The sequence below is a fragment of the Coturnix japonica genome, chromosome 2, assembly GCF_001577835.2.
Source record: "Coturnix japonica isolate 7356 chromosome 2, Coturnix japonica 2.1, whole genome shotgun sequence".
Taxonomy (NCBI): domain Eukaryota; kingdom Metazoa; phylum Chordata; class Aves; order Galliformes; family Phasianidae; genus Coturnix; species Coturnix japonica.
In genome coordinates, this window is record NC_029517.1 from 73,957,308 (window position 1) to 73,978,684 (window position 21,377).

The window sequence follows — 21,377 nt, forward strand, 5'->3', positions numbered from 1 at the left end:
CTCTTCTCTTATTTGCTGAAAGAGCAAAGAAGAGATAGCTTTTTTACCTTACTTGGGAGTGAACAGGCTTGAAAGAAGAGTTTTTCATGTAGTTATGAAACTCAAACCCAAAAGGCTTTATTACAGTTTTCATAAAATGTATAAATATCTTCTTGATGTCATAGACAAACATTTTGGTCATACATAAGGAGTGTTTTACATCCCTTCCCTTCTTCTCAGGAAGCCTATGTGATGGCTAGTGTTGACAATCCTCATGTGTGCCGCTTGCTGGGAATCTGCCTCACTTCCACTGTGCAGCTCATCACCCAGCTCATGCCTTATGGCTGCCTCCTTGACTACATCCGAGAGCACAAGGACAACATTGGCTCCCAGTACCTTCTCAACTGGTGTGTGCAGATTGCAAAGGTAAGCTGACCAGCTCAGCTTTGGGGCCAGCTAAGACCCAGGCTGCAACGCAGATATCAGGAAATACATCATGTGTTTGTTTACTTACCTGTCTGCGCAGGTCTCTGTATTTCACCATGCCCCAAGGTTCCTGGAGACTTGATACACATCAGCAAGCTTTGTTTTAAACAATTTACTCTTTTCAAGCCACTGAGCAAACAAACTGCTCCTAGGCAGCATAACACTATTACCAATGAAAACTACACACCCAGTAATGAAACAGTGATGTAATGAAGTTGTGACAGAGAACAGAATCTGTCAATTCTCATAACAAAATGCTGCTTCAAGTTACCGCATTTTTGGGGGCTGTGCCACAACGCAAACAGTAATGTTAAATATACCTTCTAGCATGCCCTGGAAAGTGACCCTGGCTTTTCAGGCTGAAATCTGTGTGGTCTGGAAATCAAAACTGCTGATTAATAAATACCATCTGGCTGTGACCAAGGACATTCCAGGCACCACAGAGACTTTTGCAATTCATATACAATGAATTGGTGCATGTAATCAAATTGAAATGGCCACAGTTCTAAATAAAACATTGTTATCACACCTGGCACTGGATATCTCCCTGTGCATAGAGCTAGGGAGAAGAGATGCTATTTTCAGTAATACCTAGTTAACCACATGCTTACCACCTTATTGGTCCTTTGAGACCTTGTATACATCTCAGGCTCTTCTGGCCATGGTTTGCTTTCAGGAAACATGCTCAGGATCTCAGAAATGGATCCACCAAAAGTATACAGAGCATATTTTTTCATCTAGTTATGTGTATTTTTTACAGCACACTCTACAGCAAATTAGTTTATGCGTACACCAGTAACGTGAGCTGCCATTATTATGACTCTTGCTCTCTCATGTGAAACCAGTTATTACCTTCTCCTTGTCTTTCTTCCTTTGGATGATGAACTGGAGGCCACATTTCCCTCCTTTTCTTCCTCCTCCTGATTCATTTTTAAGGTGGCAAAATCAGTCCCCAGACTGATTCTCAAACATCCCATTTGTTGTGTACTTGCCTGAAACTTTACCATCCACAATTGTTACTTCTTTTTTATTTTCTTCACATCAGTTCAGCATTCACTTATAGCAACCTTTACCTTTTCCAGTGCTGCTCAACCCCCAACATCCTCCTTTGTGTTGCTCCATACCAAAGTTCTCCTCAAAGTTCTTGTGGCTTTTTCCCACAAAAGTGTCTGGTATTGCTGCTGCACTGAAAAAAAAAAAAGTCATGCCTCATATTTTGACTTTCTCTGACTGAAAATGGGGAGAAAAATTATAGCCAATATATTCGTGTCTGGAAACTAACCAGAAGGAAACAAGTTCACTGTGAAATTTATTTTTGTTTCTGTTTTCACAGTTTTGAAATAATTTCTCTTTGTCTTTCACAAATGTTATATTTTGCTAAGCCATGTCTTTCAGACAAAACATTATGGTAGTGTATCCACACCATGTGCAGAAACACTTTTAAGTAATTTTGAGCATCTTGCTCTCACATTTAATGATGAAAAAATGGCTTAAATCCCAGACTTGAATACAACTAAAGGTCTGTTGTACTTTCTGCATGAGCAGTTCAACAGCTTTGGTGTAAGCTTATGCATGTGCATAAGTCCTTTGGCTACCAGAGTCTTAAATAGCTTAGTGTGAAACTGATATTCTGCTTTTCAGTAGCTTTGAGTCCTAATAAGTCTTTGCAGAAACTCATGCTTAGCAGGAAATGTTTGCTCCACCAGGATGAGATTTTGTGATTTTTTTTTTTATTTTTATTTTTTTTAAGATAATCAGTTTTCTATTGGTAGCTCAAGATTCTTTTTTTCAAGAATTCTACTCATTAAAGATCTATTTGTAAAATTAAATGAATGCTCACTGGCATTCAATACTGGCATTGTGCCAGTATGTTTAGGTGGTTTGTTCTGGCAAAACAAGCAGCTTGAAGCACAGGGATGATGTTCTGCTGAGAAAATGGAGGATTCACTGGTGGACCAGGTTAACAGTGGGCTTAGGGTGGGAGTGGAGTATGGAAGGGAATTACTCCCTCCAGTGCCCTGCCATCACATTTTGCTTATTTTAGTGTTAATTTTGTAGGTTAGAAGCACTTTTAAAATTAATCCTGTCTTTGTAAAAATACAAGCACATAATCTACTGCCAGCAGACACCTACAGACTGGTAATAATAGTGGTTTTTAGAAAGGATCTTACAGAAAAATTAGAAATCATGTGTTGTGTTTTTTTTTTTAAATTCCATTCACCACAAGACTGGAGTTGAAGGAGCAAAGAATTAACTATAGTCAGAGAAGTAGACATTAGGTTCATGCCTTAAAAAGCACAATTAGCAATTTTATCTGTCTGAGAGATCTGTAGTTACTCCAGAGAAAAGTCTGTTCTTCCTTGAGAGAAGTTGTACCAAAAAAGCATGTATGCTATTGCACTGAAACTAGAAGAACTTGCCTTTACAAAGAGGACTTGAAAATAGGTACAATTCTGAGCTCAGCCATTAAATGAGGAGATTTTTACTTTTTTTCTTTTTATCTTTTATCGTGTTTGCAGAGATGCCTAAGTGCTTTCAGTGAAAAGGCTGAGTTCATTGTAACAGGACACAGAACTGGCAGCTTTTTATGATGAATTTATTTTTGCTTGAACTCTTCTCCCAGGTCATTTGTGTCTCGATTCTCCCAGTGAGGTTTGCCTGGGTGAGTAGGGATGGTGATGGTCACCATCTCTACTGTGCTACCTTGAGGTCACAGGAGTTGCACAACCACAGCTGGGTTTGTGGTTGAAAGAAAGATGGGTTTGCTCACTCATTTGACAGTACTATGCTGATTTTATATGTCTTGAACTAAGTCACAGAGGAACCACATCCCCTGCTATACCTCCTGCCATCCCTTTTTTCTCCATGTTTCCACTTGAATACAGACCCACAGAAAAGTTACTGGAAGACAGTAATGCAGCCACCTCCTTCTCCACATAGTACATACCCTCACCCTGCAGTCAGCATCACAGCATTCAAAACAGAAATTCTTTCTGAAAGGGGAATTCTGAACAGGGTTGCCACATGTTTATGGTTGTGTGTATACAGTTAACATAAAGCAGCTGAAGTTTGGTAACTTATTTCTGTGTCAAAGCCCAAAGCATGTGAGCAAGATACCTACCACCAGTCTGGCTTTTTGCAGGGAATGAACTACCTGGAGGAACATCGCCTGGTACACCGTGACCTTGCTGCCCGGAATGTCCTTGTTAAGACTCCACAACATGTGAAAATCACAGACTTTGGGCTTGCAAAGCTTCTTGGGGCAGATGAGAAGGAGTATCATGCAGAGGGAGGCAAGGTACAAGGCACTAGAGGATGAACCATGGTGTATTCATTCGTGTTTGTGCTTGTGCATGAGCCTTTCTTTAAAATTAGGAAAAAAGAGAGTGGGCTTTTCAGAAGGCTCAGCTGCAATCTCAGCTTACTGCCCTTGAAGCATCAGGCCAGAGTGACTGCAGTAGGAGCAGAGGTAGCAGAGCAGCAAGGGCTTCTGAAATTACCACCCTGAATATCAGGGGAAAAACAACAATAAAAATAAAAGTGTGTCTGAATTCATCACTAAAAAATTGCACAACTTTCCAGGTTTAACATAGTAAATGAAAATAGTAACAAGGGACTCAGGACCTGCCTGCTTTACTGCTCAAATATTTGTGTTGTTTGTTTTTTTGTCCCCCTTCTACAACCAAATCATTGACTTAAACACCACCTGGTGGTAAAAGTTGCTGATAAAATTTGATTCGGCATTTTATGGCTAATTTGTGGATCTTCCTAGGTCCCTATTAAATGGATGGCATTGGAGTCAATCTTACACCGAATTTATACTCATCAAAGTGATGTCTGGAGTTATGGTGAGTCTAAAAACATAGTTTTTGTAGACATGCCAGAACAATTGCAATGACATTGAAAAGAGTTCTTTATTCTTCCAGTTATCTGAAGATTAAGAGATTAAACCTGAATAATGGGCCAAAATCATATATTCAGCTAGGAAAAATTCCCACAGAACTAAGCTGTGGTGTAAGAAGTTTTGCAGAATAAGCTTCCACATGATAAGCCCTTCCCTGAAAGGAGCTACAAGTAGGAGACTGCACTCCTCCATGTGGTGGACTTCTGCTGAAGTTTTCATAGTTGGCATCTTCATGTGGAATAGAATGAGACCAACAATAAAGCAGTATAATGAGAGGGAGGACATAAAACCATTAGCCACACTGCCAGTCATCATCAGCCAGTGTAACTCCACTGTCTCCTCTGGTGCTACTTGAGGTGATGATATAAACTTATTTTGTCATGGTGGTTTAAAATGGTTCAGAGTAGTTACAAAAAGGCAGGCAGTTTGATATGCTCTTGGGGTACTGAGAGGGCAACAAGGAATAAAAAGCAAAGAATACCTCCAGAAATAATTCATAAATATACATTGTATAAGAGATAGAGATGACTAAAGAAATTTTTTTAGAGAAACTTGTTGCAAAATTTCCACTCACTGGTTCATACTCCTGGAAGAAGTTAGGTACAAATGGTCAGATGCTGTATCCTTTTAGAAAAAGTACAGTCTCTGGTCCTCTTAATCCATTTATGTATCTTGGCATCTGAAGTCTTGTTTTGTATCCTAAGCTACTGGACAGTCACAATAGCCACATCAGAGTATGTCATCAGCAAACAACACTGAGGCAGCTGGTTTATACATCTTTCAACAACTGCTCTTGCTGATCTCCAAAGAGACTGTTTTAAACAAAAAGGCAACTTCTATTTTTAAATCCCCTTCCTAAGCTGGAGTCAGGAGTCTGTAACCTGTATTTCCTTTCTTTCATGCAGGACTGGAAAGTCTGTGGGATGTTCAACTAGTTGCAATTAAAAATACATAAAGGAAGGCAGGATGATTTCAAACTGTTTCATTAATATGTATGTCTTTAATATCATGGCAGAAAGTGCTTTTCCTGGATGAGGATCTGTCAGTGCATCTCTCTCAGTTCAGCTTCCTCCAAATTTCTGTCACTGTCTTCTCCTTTCCTTGCAGGTGTGACAGTCTGGGAGTTGATGACATTTGGGTCCAAGCCTTACGATGGGATCCCTGCAAGTGAAATCTCCTCTGTCTTGGAGAAGGGCGAGCGTTTGCCCCAGCCACCTATTTGTACCATTGATGTGTACATGATCATGGTCAAATGTGAGTTCAGTAGATTTGTGGGTGCTTTTTTTTTTTTTTTTTTTTATTTGTGCCCAATAAGTGGCACAGCTGCCTCCATTATGTAGGAATTTCTGTGTTCTTGGTGATGGCATGGAAATAAGGCTATATGAAAAGAGCAGTGACAGAGTGCATTCCTGCACCTCATGCCTTAGATGGGAGTAGAGGGCAGGATTTTGTTAATTGCTAATTCAACCAACTAATGGTTTTTCACCTTTCACACTGCTGGCTGATGTTGATTATTTTAAAATGTCAGGCAGTATTAATCAGTATAACACTATCCATGTTACCTGACACTCTGGTTTTAAACATCTAGAAAATAAAAATAACAATGACTTCTCCAGGTTAGTTCAGTAATATGCTGCCAGGTAGGGCATAGTGAAGGGCTTCTAAACCTCAAACCCCTTTTTCATCTATCAGCTGCTAAAATGTCAGATAACCTTGCTTCCTAAGGCAAGACTATGCTGCATCTCTGCCAATACTGTTTGTGCGGCAGCCCACTAGGTGGCATTTAAGATCTTTTCATTGGAACAGATTATACCTTTTGCTGAAATAAAAGCTGTGCTACAGCATGGACCCTGTAGTACAGCACTTTTGGGTAGTCCTGGAGATCCTGTGCTGTGCTGGGTCAGGCACTGTGCAAGAAGAGTCTGATCCTGTGTTCACAGTGGTGAGAAGGAACCACATCTAGACATGTTCATCTGCATCCATCAGCAGTGCTCAGATGCATAAGCATTCTCCTGGAAGTCCCTACTTCAGCAATGCTGAACCCTGCTAACACTTCAGCCCCATCAGATTTTGGCAATCCTGTCCCAGATCTTCAAAAGCTCTACACCACAGTTTGTTTCTAAATGCTGAGATTTTCTGAGTCCTGGCAGCTCCACCCTCTGCCCTTCTTTAAAGCTAGAAAGCAGGCCTTTTTCCAGGTGCCTAATCAGGTACCTCTTACTTATAAAGCACTACCAATGGAGTGTTACTATCCTCTTTTATACCATTATGCTAAATATAAAGCAAGAGCATGAGACTGTGGAGTTTGAGCCTTCTTTCTTTGGCAGAACTCAGTGGTACATCTTTCACCACTCTAATCAGCCCCTGCATACAGGCTGCAGTACAGACACTGCTGAAGCCATGCCCTCTTGTCTAAAAAAATTTGGGATTCCCATTCATCTCTTTTTATAAACAGAGAGTATAAAATGAAAAGTTGGAAGTTATTACGCACAATTTTTTAAAAGAAACTATATTTAAACATATTCAATTAAAAGATAAATTCAGAAGCAGTAGATGCTGCTTCTGCAACAGCAGCATATTTCCAAAAGGTCCACTTTCTCCTCATGAAATTCTTCATGAGAAGAATTTCTTTAATTGGAATGAACTGCATTGGAAGAATTTAGCATGACATCATATTTTCAGCATGACAAAGAGCCACTGGCATTGATGAGATTTTGTCTAGTGCAGATTTCAGATGGTGTACTGTCACTTTGCTCCTCCATTACCTTGGATAAGCTGCTTCTTATGAGTTCTCTCAGGCATACTAAGATTAACCTTTCTTACTTCTAATTTTAAACACAAGTGTCTATATAGCACCTCATCTGCTAGTTAATATCAGAAAGTAATTGTGGATTTCCTAAGTCATCTCACATGTAAAGCCACCAATATCAGTATTAGAAATCTCTTCCATCACTGATCCACACTAAGCTGAATTTAAAGTCCATTTTACTAATTAAGTACAACTTAGGTATGGTTAATCTTTCAAAACACTTTCTAGATGCAAATTTTAGAAAATATCTGGTACAGGGTGCAAATTGTCTTCTGCTTTAGATTTCCCAGGGTTTCATGAAGTAGTGCAGTAAGGAATAGGCAAATTACAATATATCCACAGGAGCCTGCTGAAAATACTTTGCTTATCCCCCTTCAAGAAGTTTAGATTGATCCACACCGGCCCCCATTAACTGTCCTCAGGTCTTGTTCCTTACTGTGACAAGCCAGGAAGAGAATGGACAGGCTTAGGATGGAGCTTGGTACTTGGTACTTGTCTGGCCTTGGTACTTTACTGCTTCTTTCATGCTTCCTAAACTGCCAGGATGTACTTCTTAAAGGCTTACATTCATACCAGCTAGTGTCTAGTTAATTAATTGCTTTATGTTCATCTGTTACAGGCAGCTGCTTTCATCTTACCATATATAGCACTGCTCTTTAAGCTGTTACACTTTATTTCAGACCCTGTGTCTGATTGCTGAAACAGTTTCAATAATGCACTGCTCTTCCTGCTGTCCTTTCAGGCTGGATGATTGATGCAGACAGCCGTCCCAAGTTTCGTGAGCTGATTGCAGAGTTCTCCAAAATGGCTCGTGACCCTCCCCGCTATCTTGTTATACAGGTACTAAACACAGTAGTAGCAACATGTCTAATGGGCATTTAATATCAGGCCCAGAATGATTAATAATGAAAAGGAAATCAAATTCCTGGTTTGGACAAGTTTTCCACATAAAAGATGCCAGTCTACATACACTAGTGTTCCCATGGTTTGCTTTCTTCTGAGGTAAAATGATTTATTCTGCCCAAACCACTTCTGGGTGCTGCAGTAAAAGATTTTGTTATTTTAACATTTACTCCAAGCTTAAAAAATAAAAATAAAATTTAAAAAAATAACAATGTAAATAACATAGGTATGAGAGTGTGAAAGCTGACTGAAATGGCAGAGCTCTGTGTTTCAGAGAATCAGAGAGCTGAATCTGTTAGTCTGCTTATCTCCTTGTCTGTGAAGGATTATTTCCTGTGATGTTTGCTGAAACGTGATGTGGAAAGAGAAGCCATTTAGGAAAACAAGAGCAGTTGTAGAATACATTTTGAACATCCTCTCTGGCATTGATGATAAGAGGAAACAGCATAGCTATTTGAGGCAGACTGTGTACTCAGTAACAGCATGAGTTGAGAAGGTATGCTGCAAATAATTTCTAGTACATGCTCATAAATATAAGGACAGATCTACTCTAGCCTTCCAGGTCTTAACACATTCAGCTAGAACCACACAGAGAATTTTAAGACTAGTCAGTAGTTTCTTAGTGCTGATCCCTGTCTATGCTCAGTAACATACTGTAGTCCTGAAAGGCTAACAGAGTTTGAATATTACAAAGATGCAGATATTTTACAGCAGCATGGATGTTGCAGGCCCAAATTCTACAGATAACGAGGGCTTGAATGTATCCCTCCTCTCTTGCTCTTATTTGTCTCACAGGGAGATGAAAGGATGCATTTGCCTAGCCCTACAGATTCCAAGTTTTATCGCACCCTGATGGAAGAGGAGGACATGGAAGACATTGTGGATGCAGATGAGTATCTTGTCCCACAACAGGGCTTTTTCAACAGCCCCTCTACATCTCGAACTCCTCTCCTGAGTTCATTGGTATGAAGCTTTTCCTCTCTGAAAACAAAAAAAGAAGTAATGTGAGAATGAACTATTTCTCATGATGCCTGTATTTTCTCTTTCTTTTTTAAAGAGTGCTACAAGCAACAATTCTGCTACAACCTGCATTGACAGAAATGGGGTAAGTGGAGTGACTCATAAAAAAAGAGTAGCGGCACGGAGTGATCACTTTTCCATTGAATCACACCTCCCTACTTTTATACCTCACTTGTGTGAATCAATTTCTACAAAACAATCCCTGTAATACTGATTTCCTGCATTTCCAACCCAGCAGGGGCACCCCGTGAGGGAAGACAGCTTTGTCCAGAGGTACAGTTCAGACCCAACAGGCAATTTCTTGGAGGAGAGCATAGATGATGGCTTCCTGCCTGCTCCAGGTAAGTACGTCTCCTATGTTTCCATCCCAGGGCTATTCATTCATTCATTAGTTAAGAGTCTTGCAGGAATATGTTTGCCTTCCTTTCTCTCTGAAAGAAAGGAAACAGTCCAAACATTTCCTGCTTTTTGCTTTTACTAAGTAAACAAGAGTGGAAATGCACGCACATATCCTTAAACTTTTTCTGACTGCTTTTGGCCACCACTCATTTCCACTCCTTCAGGAGCCAAATTTCCTCATATTTACCATGTGTGCCATCTGGTCATGAGGTTTAGGTGTGTCAGTCTGTTTAAAGCTTTCTACTACTTCATGTCAGCATGGGTTTCACCCCTTAGGCCATTTCTGCCATATAGACAGTTTTCTGGTGGTGTCACTGCTTTCTGATACTGATACACAGAAGGAAACTCACAGTTTCCCATTAACTTAAAGCACTGGCAATCACAGAGTGAATCAGAAAGCATAGAGGAAGCTGGGTCTGGGTTAAGTAATATCCTTAAAAAACATTAAGCTTCTCTCCCTTCCCCTAAAAACCCACATCTGAAAACACTGACAAGAGACTGCACGTGACTGAGATTTGGAATCTTTGTTACTGTCTGTTCTGTATTTTCTAGGTAGCTACCTCATCTTTTTTGAGGGGTATGGCTCCTGACCACCAAACTCACAACTGAAATTTCAGAACAGTATCTGGAACATAGCTGCTAAAATCAGTACTAGCTATCTAGCCTTGTGGTCAAAGTAGTCTTTCTGCTGCTTGAAACTTGAACACCTGAAGGCGGTGTGCTTTATGTACAGCATGGCAGTCATTGCATTTGGGTTTCTTCCACTCTGGATGCAGAGCTGGGAAGTCTGGTGAGATGTTGCACTGGAAAAAGTGTTGCAGATGAATTAAAACTACGCCTTGAGTGATTCAAATAGTTGCATTAGTCATACCTCATCTTTTTCATTATCTCATTTGTTTGTTTTTAATTCCAGAGTATGTAAACCAGCTTATGCCCATTGACCCATCTACTGCCATGGTCCAGAATCCAATCTACAACAACATCTCTCTCAAAGAAAACTCAAAGCTCCCCATGGACTCAAGCTACCAGAATTCCCACAGCACAGCTATGGACAACCCTGAGTATCTCAACACAAATCAGTCCCCACTGGCCAAAACAGTCTTTGAGAGTTCTCCTTACTGGATCCAGTCAAGTAATCACCAAATAAATCTGGACAATCCTGACTACCAGCAGGACTTCTTACCAAATGAAACAAAACCTAATGGTCTCTTGAAAGTTCCTGCAGCAGAAAATCCAGAGTACTTGAGGGTAGCAGCACCAAAAAGTGAATACATTGAAGCTTCTGCATGACCACAGAGGATCTCTTCTTGCAGTGAGGCAAGCCAGACTGGTGAATTGCCTGGCTGTTGCAAGAACAAATGCTGTTCAGCACAAATGTCAACTGCAATGCAGCAATAAGCACACTTCAGCACACAATCTGAATCTGCAAAGCCAATCTCACAGGACAGTTTGGTTCTTTTCTTACCCATTTCCACGTATAGCTTAAGCCCATACTCTGCACTGAGATGTGTGTTGAAATGGAATGGGATCTTCCTGTACAGAAAAAAATATAGATGCATTCCTTTCATTTTCGAATGGTAGCATGGTAAGAAGCCACTCTGGAATGAACTTGTAAGCTGTACACTCTGTACGGTCAAATTCCTTTCTATGATATTTTTGTAGTGTATTTTTATAAATGTTTCTATTTTGGATCTTTTACAAGATTAGATGCTTGTACTGCTTGTCTGTTAGCTGGTGATCAGATCAGCAGCAGAAAGAAAAACAATGTTACTAAATAGTTTTCCAAAAGTTCTGGAACAGAAAGTTATTTTCAATCACAGGATTTTTACAAATTGGCTCCACAAACTGCATCTTGGCATGAACAGGAAAAGTGCATCTGGTGGATATATAAGAGATTCATTCCATGGCAGGATGAAGCAGATTATTCTGGGGAAAACAAGCACAAGGAGTGAACGGAAAGTCCCATCACCTACTGACCACTGCTGTTAAAAACTCACAGGAGAAATGGAGCTCACAATAATTTGTAGATTTTTACAGAGCACTCACTGGTCTGTTTTCTGATAGTAAAATACAAGGTGTTTTTCTGATGTATTATGCTGTTGTAGAGTTGTCAAAATGACTCTCTTTTTCAACAAAACTTTTAAAGATGTTGCCATAACTGAAAAATTAAGCATCAAATAATGTTTTGCAGACTCTAAACAAATGTCAAGGAAATGCAAATGGTTGCAAATTGGAGCCTTCATGAGACAGATGCGAAGACTGATACTAAATTAAACTTGAGTAAGGCAAGAAACACAGGTAGCTCTAGCCAAGTAGTCTCTTTTAGAGACTTAGAAATCTTTTTCCTACATTTGGCAAAGAAAATAGTCATGCCCATGTTAGCACTTTACTCACTTCCAGGCAGAAAATGGCCAGTAGCTGTGACACGCCAGAGCTGTTTGCTTCAATGTACCTTTTCCCATGGGGTGACCTCTTGCACCTCAAAGCAATGCAGGAGGATCAGTGAGCATGGGTTTGGGAAAGAAAGAGTAATCTAGAATGGTGGAAAAAGTTGCCTTCCTCTTATGAAACACAGAACTTCTCACTGCTTCTTCAACACAACACAGCTTAGGCTTCTGTTGTCAGTGTAGAAGAGGCAGACTAGCCAAGATTAAGATTTTAGCTTAATAGTATAAATGCTCTGAATACCAATAGTGTGTCAGTCACAGGAGACAAAGCAGGTGCTCTTTCAAGGGCTCCACATTACAGAATCTAAAACTCCCCTAATAATGACATTTCTTTATGAAGGCAATAGGAGTAAAATGCCCAAAGTGTGACTTTCCAGCAGCTTGGCAGCAGTGCAATTTTAATCAAACCATTAGTTTAGAAATCGAAAGCATGTTCATCAATTTTAGAACATTGTTTTTACAGATTTACTGAAGAGTGAAAGAATGGTGATGTGAAATGGCCCTTTTTATAGGTAATGCAGTGAAAAAGACATCAGCAGCTTCTGTGTGTACAGTAGTTGATCAGCTGTCTTTCAGCTTGAGGTAGAGAAGTGTATTTAGTCAAAATCCAAAGGTTTTCTTGGTGTGCTATTTCACAAGATCTGTGTCACTGAGACGTGAGTCCCAGCCACAGAGCTATGGGGAATTAAGTGTCTGACTTTGATTATTACTTGTTTGTGTTTAAAACAATAACCAAAATTTAGTTCCCATGTCCAGCTAGTGGCAAATTTCTCCTTGTATTCCTGAGAGCACATTTGTTCTGTTGCTCTCAAAAGCAGTGTGAATGCCCAGACAGTGCTTTTCTGCCCACCTGCCACCCCAAGAGGAATGTAAATAAAACCAATATGCATTTTAACAGAAAGCACAGATAATTTTCAGTTCACTAAATCTGTTCTGTCTCCAAGCAGAACTCTAGAAAATCATACAGTGCATGTACTCCCATAGCACATTTCCAACAGCATTACATAGAAGAATGTATTGATGTTTTAATCTTTCATCTGAAACAAGAAAACCACTAAGAATGAGAAATATATATAACCAGTGTTACGTAGCATTAAATTGTTAGTTTGTTTGCCCTTCTAAAGCTATTTAGGAGGAATTCAGAGGTGACTTATTACTAGAAACAGGCAAATACATCTAAAAATTATTTTATATATATATATATATATGGATGTATGTTCTCATTAATATATACATATACATGCATATATATTTATATTAATGAGAACAGTAGGAAAGAGGCTTTAGATCTTGATAAGAATGTACAGGAAGATTCCAGATCTGTGGGATTAGCTGCGTTGTGAAATAATTCCACTAAATATGCACCCTTTAAGCCATGATTTGTAAATAGGAAGCTCAGTAATGATTAAAAAGCGAGGAAAAAAAAAAAAGGCAGTGATTCGAGGGGCAGATACAGCAGCACTGGGGGTGGATGAGATTGTGCAGCTGTGTTGTCACTGGAGGCACAGATACTACACAGGGCAGTGCTTTTGGATAACAGGTATTAGCAAGGTACCCAACAGTTGTCACTGAAAAAAATAATTAGCAGCTGAAATGCTTTTTCTTCTCACTGCAGGTCACCATGTAACAGCAAGTAGCCCTGTAGGTGCTGGTAAAGCCAAACTGGATCAGGCAGCACTTTCACAGGAGTTACAGCACCTTGCTGATGCTGCGCTGTATGAAATGCAGGCTGCTGAATGGGACATAGAAATTGTAGGCTTATAACTTTTATGAAACTAAGTATTAGTATTTTATTTTCTAAATAAATAAAATAAAGGCACTGCATCTTGACAGCTTACATATATCAGCATCCAAAAATAACTCAAAAGCTCTGCCTCAAAATATCTCTCAGGATATATGGGAATAAAACACTGATTTTAAAAACATAACTAAACTGGGTAGTGTAACACACCACAGCCACTGTTAAATGGTAACTGACAATTTACAATCCAGAAAATAAAACTTCAGTTTTCTCTGTATTTCTCATGGAAGGCAAAATGATACCACTCTTAAGTTAGTGTTTCTTAATCATAAAGCAGTTAGTGACAAACTATTTTAAGTAACAATTTAAGCATTACATGCTTGGATATGAAAACGTAAGTCACATCAAGAATGTTCATGTTACTTCAATGTTTTCCAGCAATCCATGTGTGGTATCAGTGCACTTTATTTCACTTGGGCCTTGGGTTGTTTTCTCTGCTGCAAAGGAAATTGGCTTGGGAATTCTCCTACATAAGGCATTATGGGAGAAGTAGTCTGGATCAGGACTAAGCTTGTGTCCTCCCTCTTGATGAAGACCATATACTGTTGGAGCATCAAACTTTGCATGTAACATTTTGCAAGAATACTTTGTAATGTTTTATCACCACTGAATCAGTCTTCTATACTGGAATCCCATTTTCTAGTGTTCTTTCTGTAAGTTTTATCTCTTTGTTCCAACATACAAGTTTTTAAGGAGACTTTTAAAAAAATAATAGATAAAATTTATACAAAAGAAAAGTATGACATTTTTTAAAATCTTTTTTAATAAGCTACATTAGGACCAAAGATGTAATGTTTTGTTCTCATGCTTTAAAGAAATATGGTACTGATCACCACTCTCACGCTATCTCATTACAAGGAAAAGCTGCTGATCTCCATCCTTCATTGAGACTGGCCAAAGCATCACTGTGCTAGGGGGGCTTCACAGGACATTGAGGCCTGTCCATAGAAAACCAAACCAAACATCGAAACCAGATATAAATTCTGGGCCAGATCTATAACCTCTGCTCAATTTTGATTCATTTTCTGTTCAATGCAATAGCTAAACAAGGACACAGTAAAGAAAAACAGAAACAACTACATTATATTTTGGCTCAGATTTAGGAAAAAATACAATGATGAGACATGATTAGATAGCTGCCTTTTATGTGAATATGTAGGCAGACAGCAAGACTTTAAAATGAAAGCACTTTTTGTTATGTATTACTTTAATTATGTGGAAAATTTGAAATCGTGACACTTCCATTATAGGACTTACTTTCTGTCGAACATTCTGCCTAGTTGGGCATTGTGTGTATTTGCAGATCACCTGTGTTACCAAAGCCTAGTGGACTGAAAATTGTTATTCATTCACATCAGTAATAGGTACTGTACATAAACCCCTCATTCTTCTACATGGGAAGTGAAATGAGACCGGGAGAAGAGAATGCAGAGACATCAGGCTGTACTGCAATTAGCAGAGAAGGAAACCCTTAGTAGCATTAGAAAAAAGAAGTTTCCTGAAGAAAAAGAGAGATTATAAGACCTGGCAAGAGACATGTTACTTGCATCACTGAAGTCATCAGGCAAAATACCTTTGGCAGTTTCAGAGCTGGTGTTTTGCCACCTTTACTCTTGTCTTCCTGCATGCTTCAGCTTTGTTGAACTTGGGGCTGTCTGGATGTGATGTGGTTTCTCTGTATTTTCTCCTTGAAGCAATGAATTTTCTGATTAATATGGTGAAAAAAATTAAACACAAAACCACACCTGCAACCTATGGAATGGACTTGCTGAATTTTTTTCTTTTCTTATGTAGCTGAACATTTACAGTTGCTCTGGAATTGAGCCAAACCATACTCCTAACCTCTCACTATCTCACTGAAAACTGTGGATTTTCAATCTATCTTCAATCATCAATGCTATTCTTATATTTAATGAAAGGTCCATGTGAAGTAGCTGTCTACAGTGATAGAAGAGTTGGCTTACATAGCTAAGTTTCTTTCTAATTCTTCATTCCTAATTCTGTTAACCTTGAAATTAATGGGTTGAATCAAGTGAAATCACTGAAAGTATAAAACAAGGCTAATGTTGAGTGATTTTGATAACCAGAGATCCTATGGATCTATTGCCCCATTTTAGGCTGCTTTGCATTGATGCAATCAATTGAATATAAAGAATAATGTCTTTGTTTTAATGAACTGTCAAGCAATATATCCATAGATACAAGGTACCCTTGCAGCTTTGTAAAGTTACTCAACTATGAAAGCACTATTTGTTCAAGAAACTCATGACTTTTATATAGTTTAATGGTTTATACTGTTGATCAAAGATTGTTTGTATATTGAGTGAGAATAATGAGGTGTATGTTATTCATTTTATTTGTTTTTAATTTGTTGAGAACTTTTGTTGTGATATTTGTTGTATTTGGGGGTATGAAAAATCAGTGGCTAGCCTACAGTGTCTGTAGCCAGAAAAGAAATCACATTAGGAATTCTTTATTGACGGACTTAGATTTTTGTGGTCACCTGGGGGATTTATCCAGTGCTTAGTGAAGCTAATAACAAAAGCTTTCCTCTCTTCAAGACTCTTTGGATCTCTAAGCACAGTGCAGGAGTTCCATAATGTGAGTAAAAATTCAGCTAACAATTGTAACAATTGCAAGTGCAATAAAAAAAGACACGGTGCTGCTTATCAGGGCGCTAACAAAAGCTGCTCTTTCATAATACATGGCAGGTTCTCACTTCAGTTTTATGGGAAAAGCAAAAGGACAGTCAAGCAGCCCCTCAGATTCTCATTCATGTGGCATTTGGCACATAGAGCTATACTGATGGACACCTCTGAATTTCATAATCATGAGTTTTGCAACAACAACACAGCACAACTCCATTGTAAGGAAGTCCAAAGTTTCAATTAGAGTCACACACATGAAAAACAGATACATTATTACACTACTCTAGTAAAACGGAAAAATTCTGTTATCAAAGCAAATGAAATAAAACTTCAAGGTTTCCCAAGCATTGGTATTTAATTATCCAGGTGGTAGATCACATAGCAGACAAAGATAAAAAGAATTGCAGCATCTGTGATATAAGACAGCAAAATACATTGGGTTTACAGTACAGTAAAGAGGAGCTAGAACTGATGGTACACATTCAGCCTGGATAAGTCCCTGGTATCATTGTTAGTAAACTAAATCATTTTTTCCTCACCAAAGATTAATTTTGTATATAGGAAAAAAACAAAAACAAAAAACAAACAAACAAACAAAAAACCACTACAGCACCTTTCTCATTTTCATCTTTCTATCCAGTCCCTTCCAACACGTAGGCTGCATGTTCTACCAGCTCAACTTGCTTTATGCAGAAATGATGTAGTCTTAATTTTACTGGTTCTCAGAAATGTCTAATGTGTATTAATGCATGATATTTTTATTTTAATAAAAGTAGTTAAATAAATCTGCTGCTTAGAGACATGTTTGTTTGTTTTTCTTTTTCAGTGCTCAGTTAAGATTCTGCAAAAGTTAGTATTACTATTTTTAACTTGAAAAGGAAACAGATACATGTCCATTCACCTCCTCTTCAGGATTCAGAAGATTCAGAAGTCTTCTTTAACGGGCAGGAACACTCTTCTCTGTATTTCACAGCTAGAAAAACAAAAGACACACAGAGAGGTGGAAACACATGTGGGGATAAATACCCCTGCTGAAACACTAGAAGAGAAGAAATAAAAAGTAAAGAATGAGGTGCATATAGAAACGTGTGGTTGTTTGGGAAGAATAAGCATTTAGAAATTCCACTGATCTCACTCAGTTCAAATGTCTGGAGCATAAGAAGTGACAAAAGGTGAAAAACGATAAGAAAGCCAAAGAAACACAGCTGCTCTGTTTCCCTACTTATTCCCTAATTCCCTTATCTCCCTGGTTAAGGTAAGATACAGAAAATTGCTCTCTAAGGAGAGGAAGGCAAGTCTCTGCCACACCCTTCTTTCATTATCCTCATCATCACTGATCAAACATCATGTTTCACTATCCTCAAACTCAGGCAGGAAAAGTGCAAAGTGAGCCTTTACGGATCTCATCAAGACCAGTAACAATTTCACCAAATCCTGTAAGAAATTTCCAGGACAGCCAATAAGAACCATGGCTATAGGCAGAGTCTCTACCACAGTACCTATGACAGGCTCACGTGTGCACTGTGTTGTGAAGATGGCAGAGCTCATCCAAGGCCACCTCCTGCCCAGGGCTGTGTGGTTGGGCTGCCTGTTTCATACAGGGGCAGCCACATTGCTCATACCAGGAGCTTACCATCTGTAAAGGTGACTAATACAAAGATGTTGTCAAAGATAGTGATAAATAGTCAAAAGTTGGTAGTGAAGAAAACTCACCAATGTCGATGCCTGGACCAAATAGCTGAGGCAACCTCCGCTAGGGAGAGATCTCCAAGAGATGCTGCCTCAGTGGTGTTTTGCCCTTAAATGAGGTCTCAGAGGGGGTGGAGTTGAAGTCCACCCCTTCCGGGAGCACAGCTAGATTACTCTCACCTGTGCTCCTGCAGCTGACACAACACTTGCCTCAGCTAATTAACCAGTGGTTCAAGCTGTGATTTCCCATACACTACACCCCTTCACAGCATGAACCAATGATTGGGTGAGTTTTCCCTATTACAGAGACCCAACGCGACGCTGATACAATTTTCCCATTGCCATAAATGTTGATATAATTTGAGTGATGATTTGATGGGTGTTCATGATCTTCCGTGGGCCAGTGCTTGATAGATGTTACTGGAGACAAGCCATCTTAAGGTGCAAGTCTATCTGCATTTCATCAGTCCAAGCGAATCGTCCTACAATGGTCCTAGAGGCTTAGAGTCTTAGGGAGAGTAATACAAAAGTTTCAAGGGTACTAGGAGGGGAAGGTCTGCCCTCCAAGGCAAGATACAGGCCGTATTCTTATCTTGGGTCAGTACTTCTGCTTGTACCAGATTATGTCCCGGCTGCCGATACCATACCCTCTGGCCAGATATCTGTGGCTGTATGACTGTATCTGGCACCAGAGGAGGAGTCTTAATTTGCCATAAGCACATAATAGGTGTCCCTTTAGCAATGAAGATTGGAGTATTGACCACGATGTCAGTAGGCCATGTACCTATCACCAAGGGGGTTACTGAACCTCCCACCTCCAGTAATCTCCCCCAAGGTGCAAGTAGGCCACACCACTTGGGTCCTACCTGCACCTTCCAAGGCCATTTTATTCTATGGGTACCTGGTTCTAGATTCTCAGGGGCAGGGAGCAGATTATTTTCATTACCAACTTGCGGTTTTACCTGATTATCAGTACCCGTAATTTGGATCCTAAGACGGGAGGCCCATATAGTCTGCAGCATTTTTAGGGCACTGGGTCTGCCATCTCGAGGTCTTTCATTCAGGTCCCGCAGGGTTTCGTATAGTCTTTTTGTCCACCCCTGCAGGGACTGGGAGTCTGTCTTCAGGGCAGTCTTGAGGATACCATTGTAACATTCAATAAGGCCTGCCCCTGTTGGATTATATGGTAGGTGGAATCACCATTCAATGTTGTTTTCTTCTGCCCAGCGTGTAGTTCTGAATTGTCCCGTGTTCATCCCTGACTATCCGCGGCTGGGCCAAATGCCGAGACAGTGACAAGAGAGCACATGGCAAATGGCGTTTATTGGAATGTGAGGGTCCCTTATATAGGTATCCTGTTTCATCTATACCTTTTTTACATATGCATGGCCTATCACGTTACATCCCGAGGGTCCGATTTCGCCTAATACACTACATTTCCCCCTCCCTATGATAGAGTAGCTTAACCCGTGACAACCCGATCGCTTTTACTCTTCATGCTTCTTTAGAGCCTCTCATACATTCGTTCTTGCTCACGTTTCTCTTCGAAGATTCCTGTCACCATCCGTCTGATGCATCCTTGGAGGCACTGAATGATCCAAATATACTACCCAGCCAGTTCCCAAATGGATCATCCTGGATGCCAATCTTCTTGGTATGATCTTGCAACCAAGCTAACTGCTTATGCATTGATTCACTATGATCACTCAGGTTAAAACAACACATCCCTTCGACATCTTGACAACCATGCCCTTGGGCCAGAAGCAAGAAATCTATAGCTGCTCTGTTCTGAAGTACAGCATGTCTAATGCCGCTTACGTCTACAAGCAGGTCCGAAAGAAGTTGAGAAGTAACATTAGCCTGTTTTGCAGTCCAACAAGCCAATCTTTCAATTTCCTTCAAAGCATGTGCAGCCGCTACCCCAGGGGCAAGGAACGAAGCAAAGATCCTTGCCATGGGTCCCCACAATTTAGCATCATCGCCACATTCGGAATCCAAGGCGTGAATTCCTCTCTTAGGTCAAGTGTGATTGAGTGCCTTATATACCTCCGTAATGTTGGGTGATAAAATAGTTAAACTTCCTAGATAACAGGGTTCCCCTATTGCATTTCTTGGAATCCCTTGCCAAGCGCGATCCCCACAGACAAGGAAAATTCCTGGGGGTAAGGCTTTAGCGGTATTATTATTCCAGACGGAAATCGCATATATGCCTGAGCCTTTGGGAAAAGAGGCAACGACACAGCCATTGTACCTGGAATAATTCCTGCAATATACCTCTCTAACCGATCCATCCGGTCTGCTAACATTGAAAGTTGTTGCTGGTGGAACCCAGGACCCATTCAATGGATTCAGTGGACTGTATGCCCTTGTTAAGCATCTAGGGCTCAGCCACTGCAAGCTATTGGTGTCCCAAGTGTCAATCCCAATAAGGCACGCTTGAAAGGGTGAGGCAGTCGATTGTAAAGTAAGGCAAAAATGCATATTCCCCGTCTGATTAGCCCATGTAACCCAAAGGTTTCCTGGCTGTTTAAGCAGGTGAATGCCCCCCACTGGTGACCACAATAAACACATGAGGTATATAAATGTCAACACAGTAATTCTCGTAGGCAGCAAAGATTCTTTGTCAGGGGATTCACGTCCCTTCTTCTTCTTTGGTATCAACAGGAGCGTCTTCCTGTGCTTCTTTTGTTCTGGGTTCTCCAATCTCTTCGGGCATCCAATTGGCAAATCCTATGAAGAAACACTCAACTCTTGTTACTTCCTTAGCCTTCTTGTTTTGTTTAGCCAATTCTGGTTTAACTCGATGCGAGGATACCCATTGAATATCCCCAGTCTCATTGCTCTTTACTGCTGCAAACCTCCTGCCCCACACTAATACAGTCCATCCTGATTCCCAGGACCCACTGTCACCTTTAACTTTTACCGGTGGGCCCTCCTGAAGGACCCTTGGTTGCCAGTGTTTCTGGGTAGGGGTTCTCATGCTTTCTCCTCGCTCAAAATGATTCAGAGCATATAATGCACGAGCTAAAATTTCACCCTGTTGTACTACTGGGATTCTGCCTGAGTATCCTTCCCCCTCCCCAAGCACACGAATCTTCTCTTTGAGGAGGCGGTTGGCTCTCTCCAAAATTGCTTGTCCCTGGGAATTCCCAAGGATGCCTGTTGAGTGAGATATTCCCCAATGCTCCTTGAGTAGATCTCGAGATGAAGCACACTTTCCAAATTTCCAAGCAAGTACGTTCACAAGTTACTTCTAAACCACCAATCTCTCAACCATAACCAAATTGGTGTA

General features: G+C 40.1%; 2 protein-coding genes across 4 annotated transcripts in view; one reads left to right on the forward strand and one right to left on the reverse strand.

The window, feature by feature from the left end:
* Nucleotides 1–17,196, forward strand: part of EGFR (epidermal growth factor receptor) — a 229,664-nt gene extending 212,468 nt beyond the window's left edge. For 2 of the 3 annotated variants that reach the window (XM_032442543.1, XM_015854890.2), the window contains exons 20-28: nucleotides 220–405; nucleotides 3,608–3,763; nucleotides 4,238–4,313; nucleotides 5,477–5,623; nucleotides 7,921–8,018; nucleotides 8,877–9,044; nucleotides 9,139–9,186; nucleotides 9,337–9,442; nucleotides 10,414–17,196. In XM_032442543.1, coding sequence (XP_032298434.1) covers nucleotides 220–405; nucleotides 3,608–3,763; nucleotides 4,238–4,313; nucleotides 5,477–5,623; nucleotides 7,921–8,018; nucleotides 8,877–9,044; nucleotides 9,139–9,186; nucleotides 9,337–9,442; nucleotides 10,414–10,790 — 1,362 coding nt within the window. In that variant the 3' untranslated portion in view covers nucleotides 10,791–17,196. The remainder of the gene's footprint in view (nucleotides 1–219; nucleotides 406–3,607; nucleotides 3,764–4,237; nucleotides 4,314–5,476; nucleotides 5,624–7,920; nucleotides 8,019–8,876; nucleotides 9,045–9,138; nucleotides 9,187–9,336; nucleotides 9,443–10,413) is intronic. The other variant, XM_015854891.2, reaches the window with a different exon arrangement.
* Nucleotides 17,197–19,018: 1,822 nt separating this feature from the next.
* LOC107309809 overlaps nucleotides 19,019–21,377 on the reverse strand; it is a 7,099-nt gene continuing 4,740 nt past the window's right edge. The window contains exon 2 of the mRNA XM_015854901.2: nucleotides 19,019–20,815. Coding sequence (XP_015710387.1) covers nucleotides 20,105–20,815 — 711 coding nt within the window. The 3' untranslated portion in view covers nucleotides 19,019–20,104. The remainder of the gene's footprint in view (nucleotides 20,816–21,377) is intronic.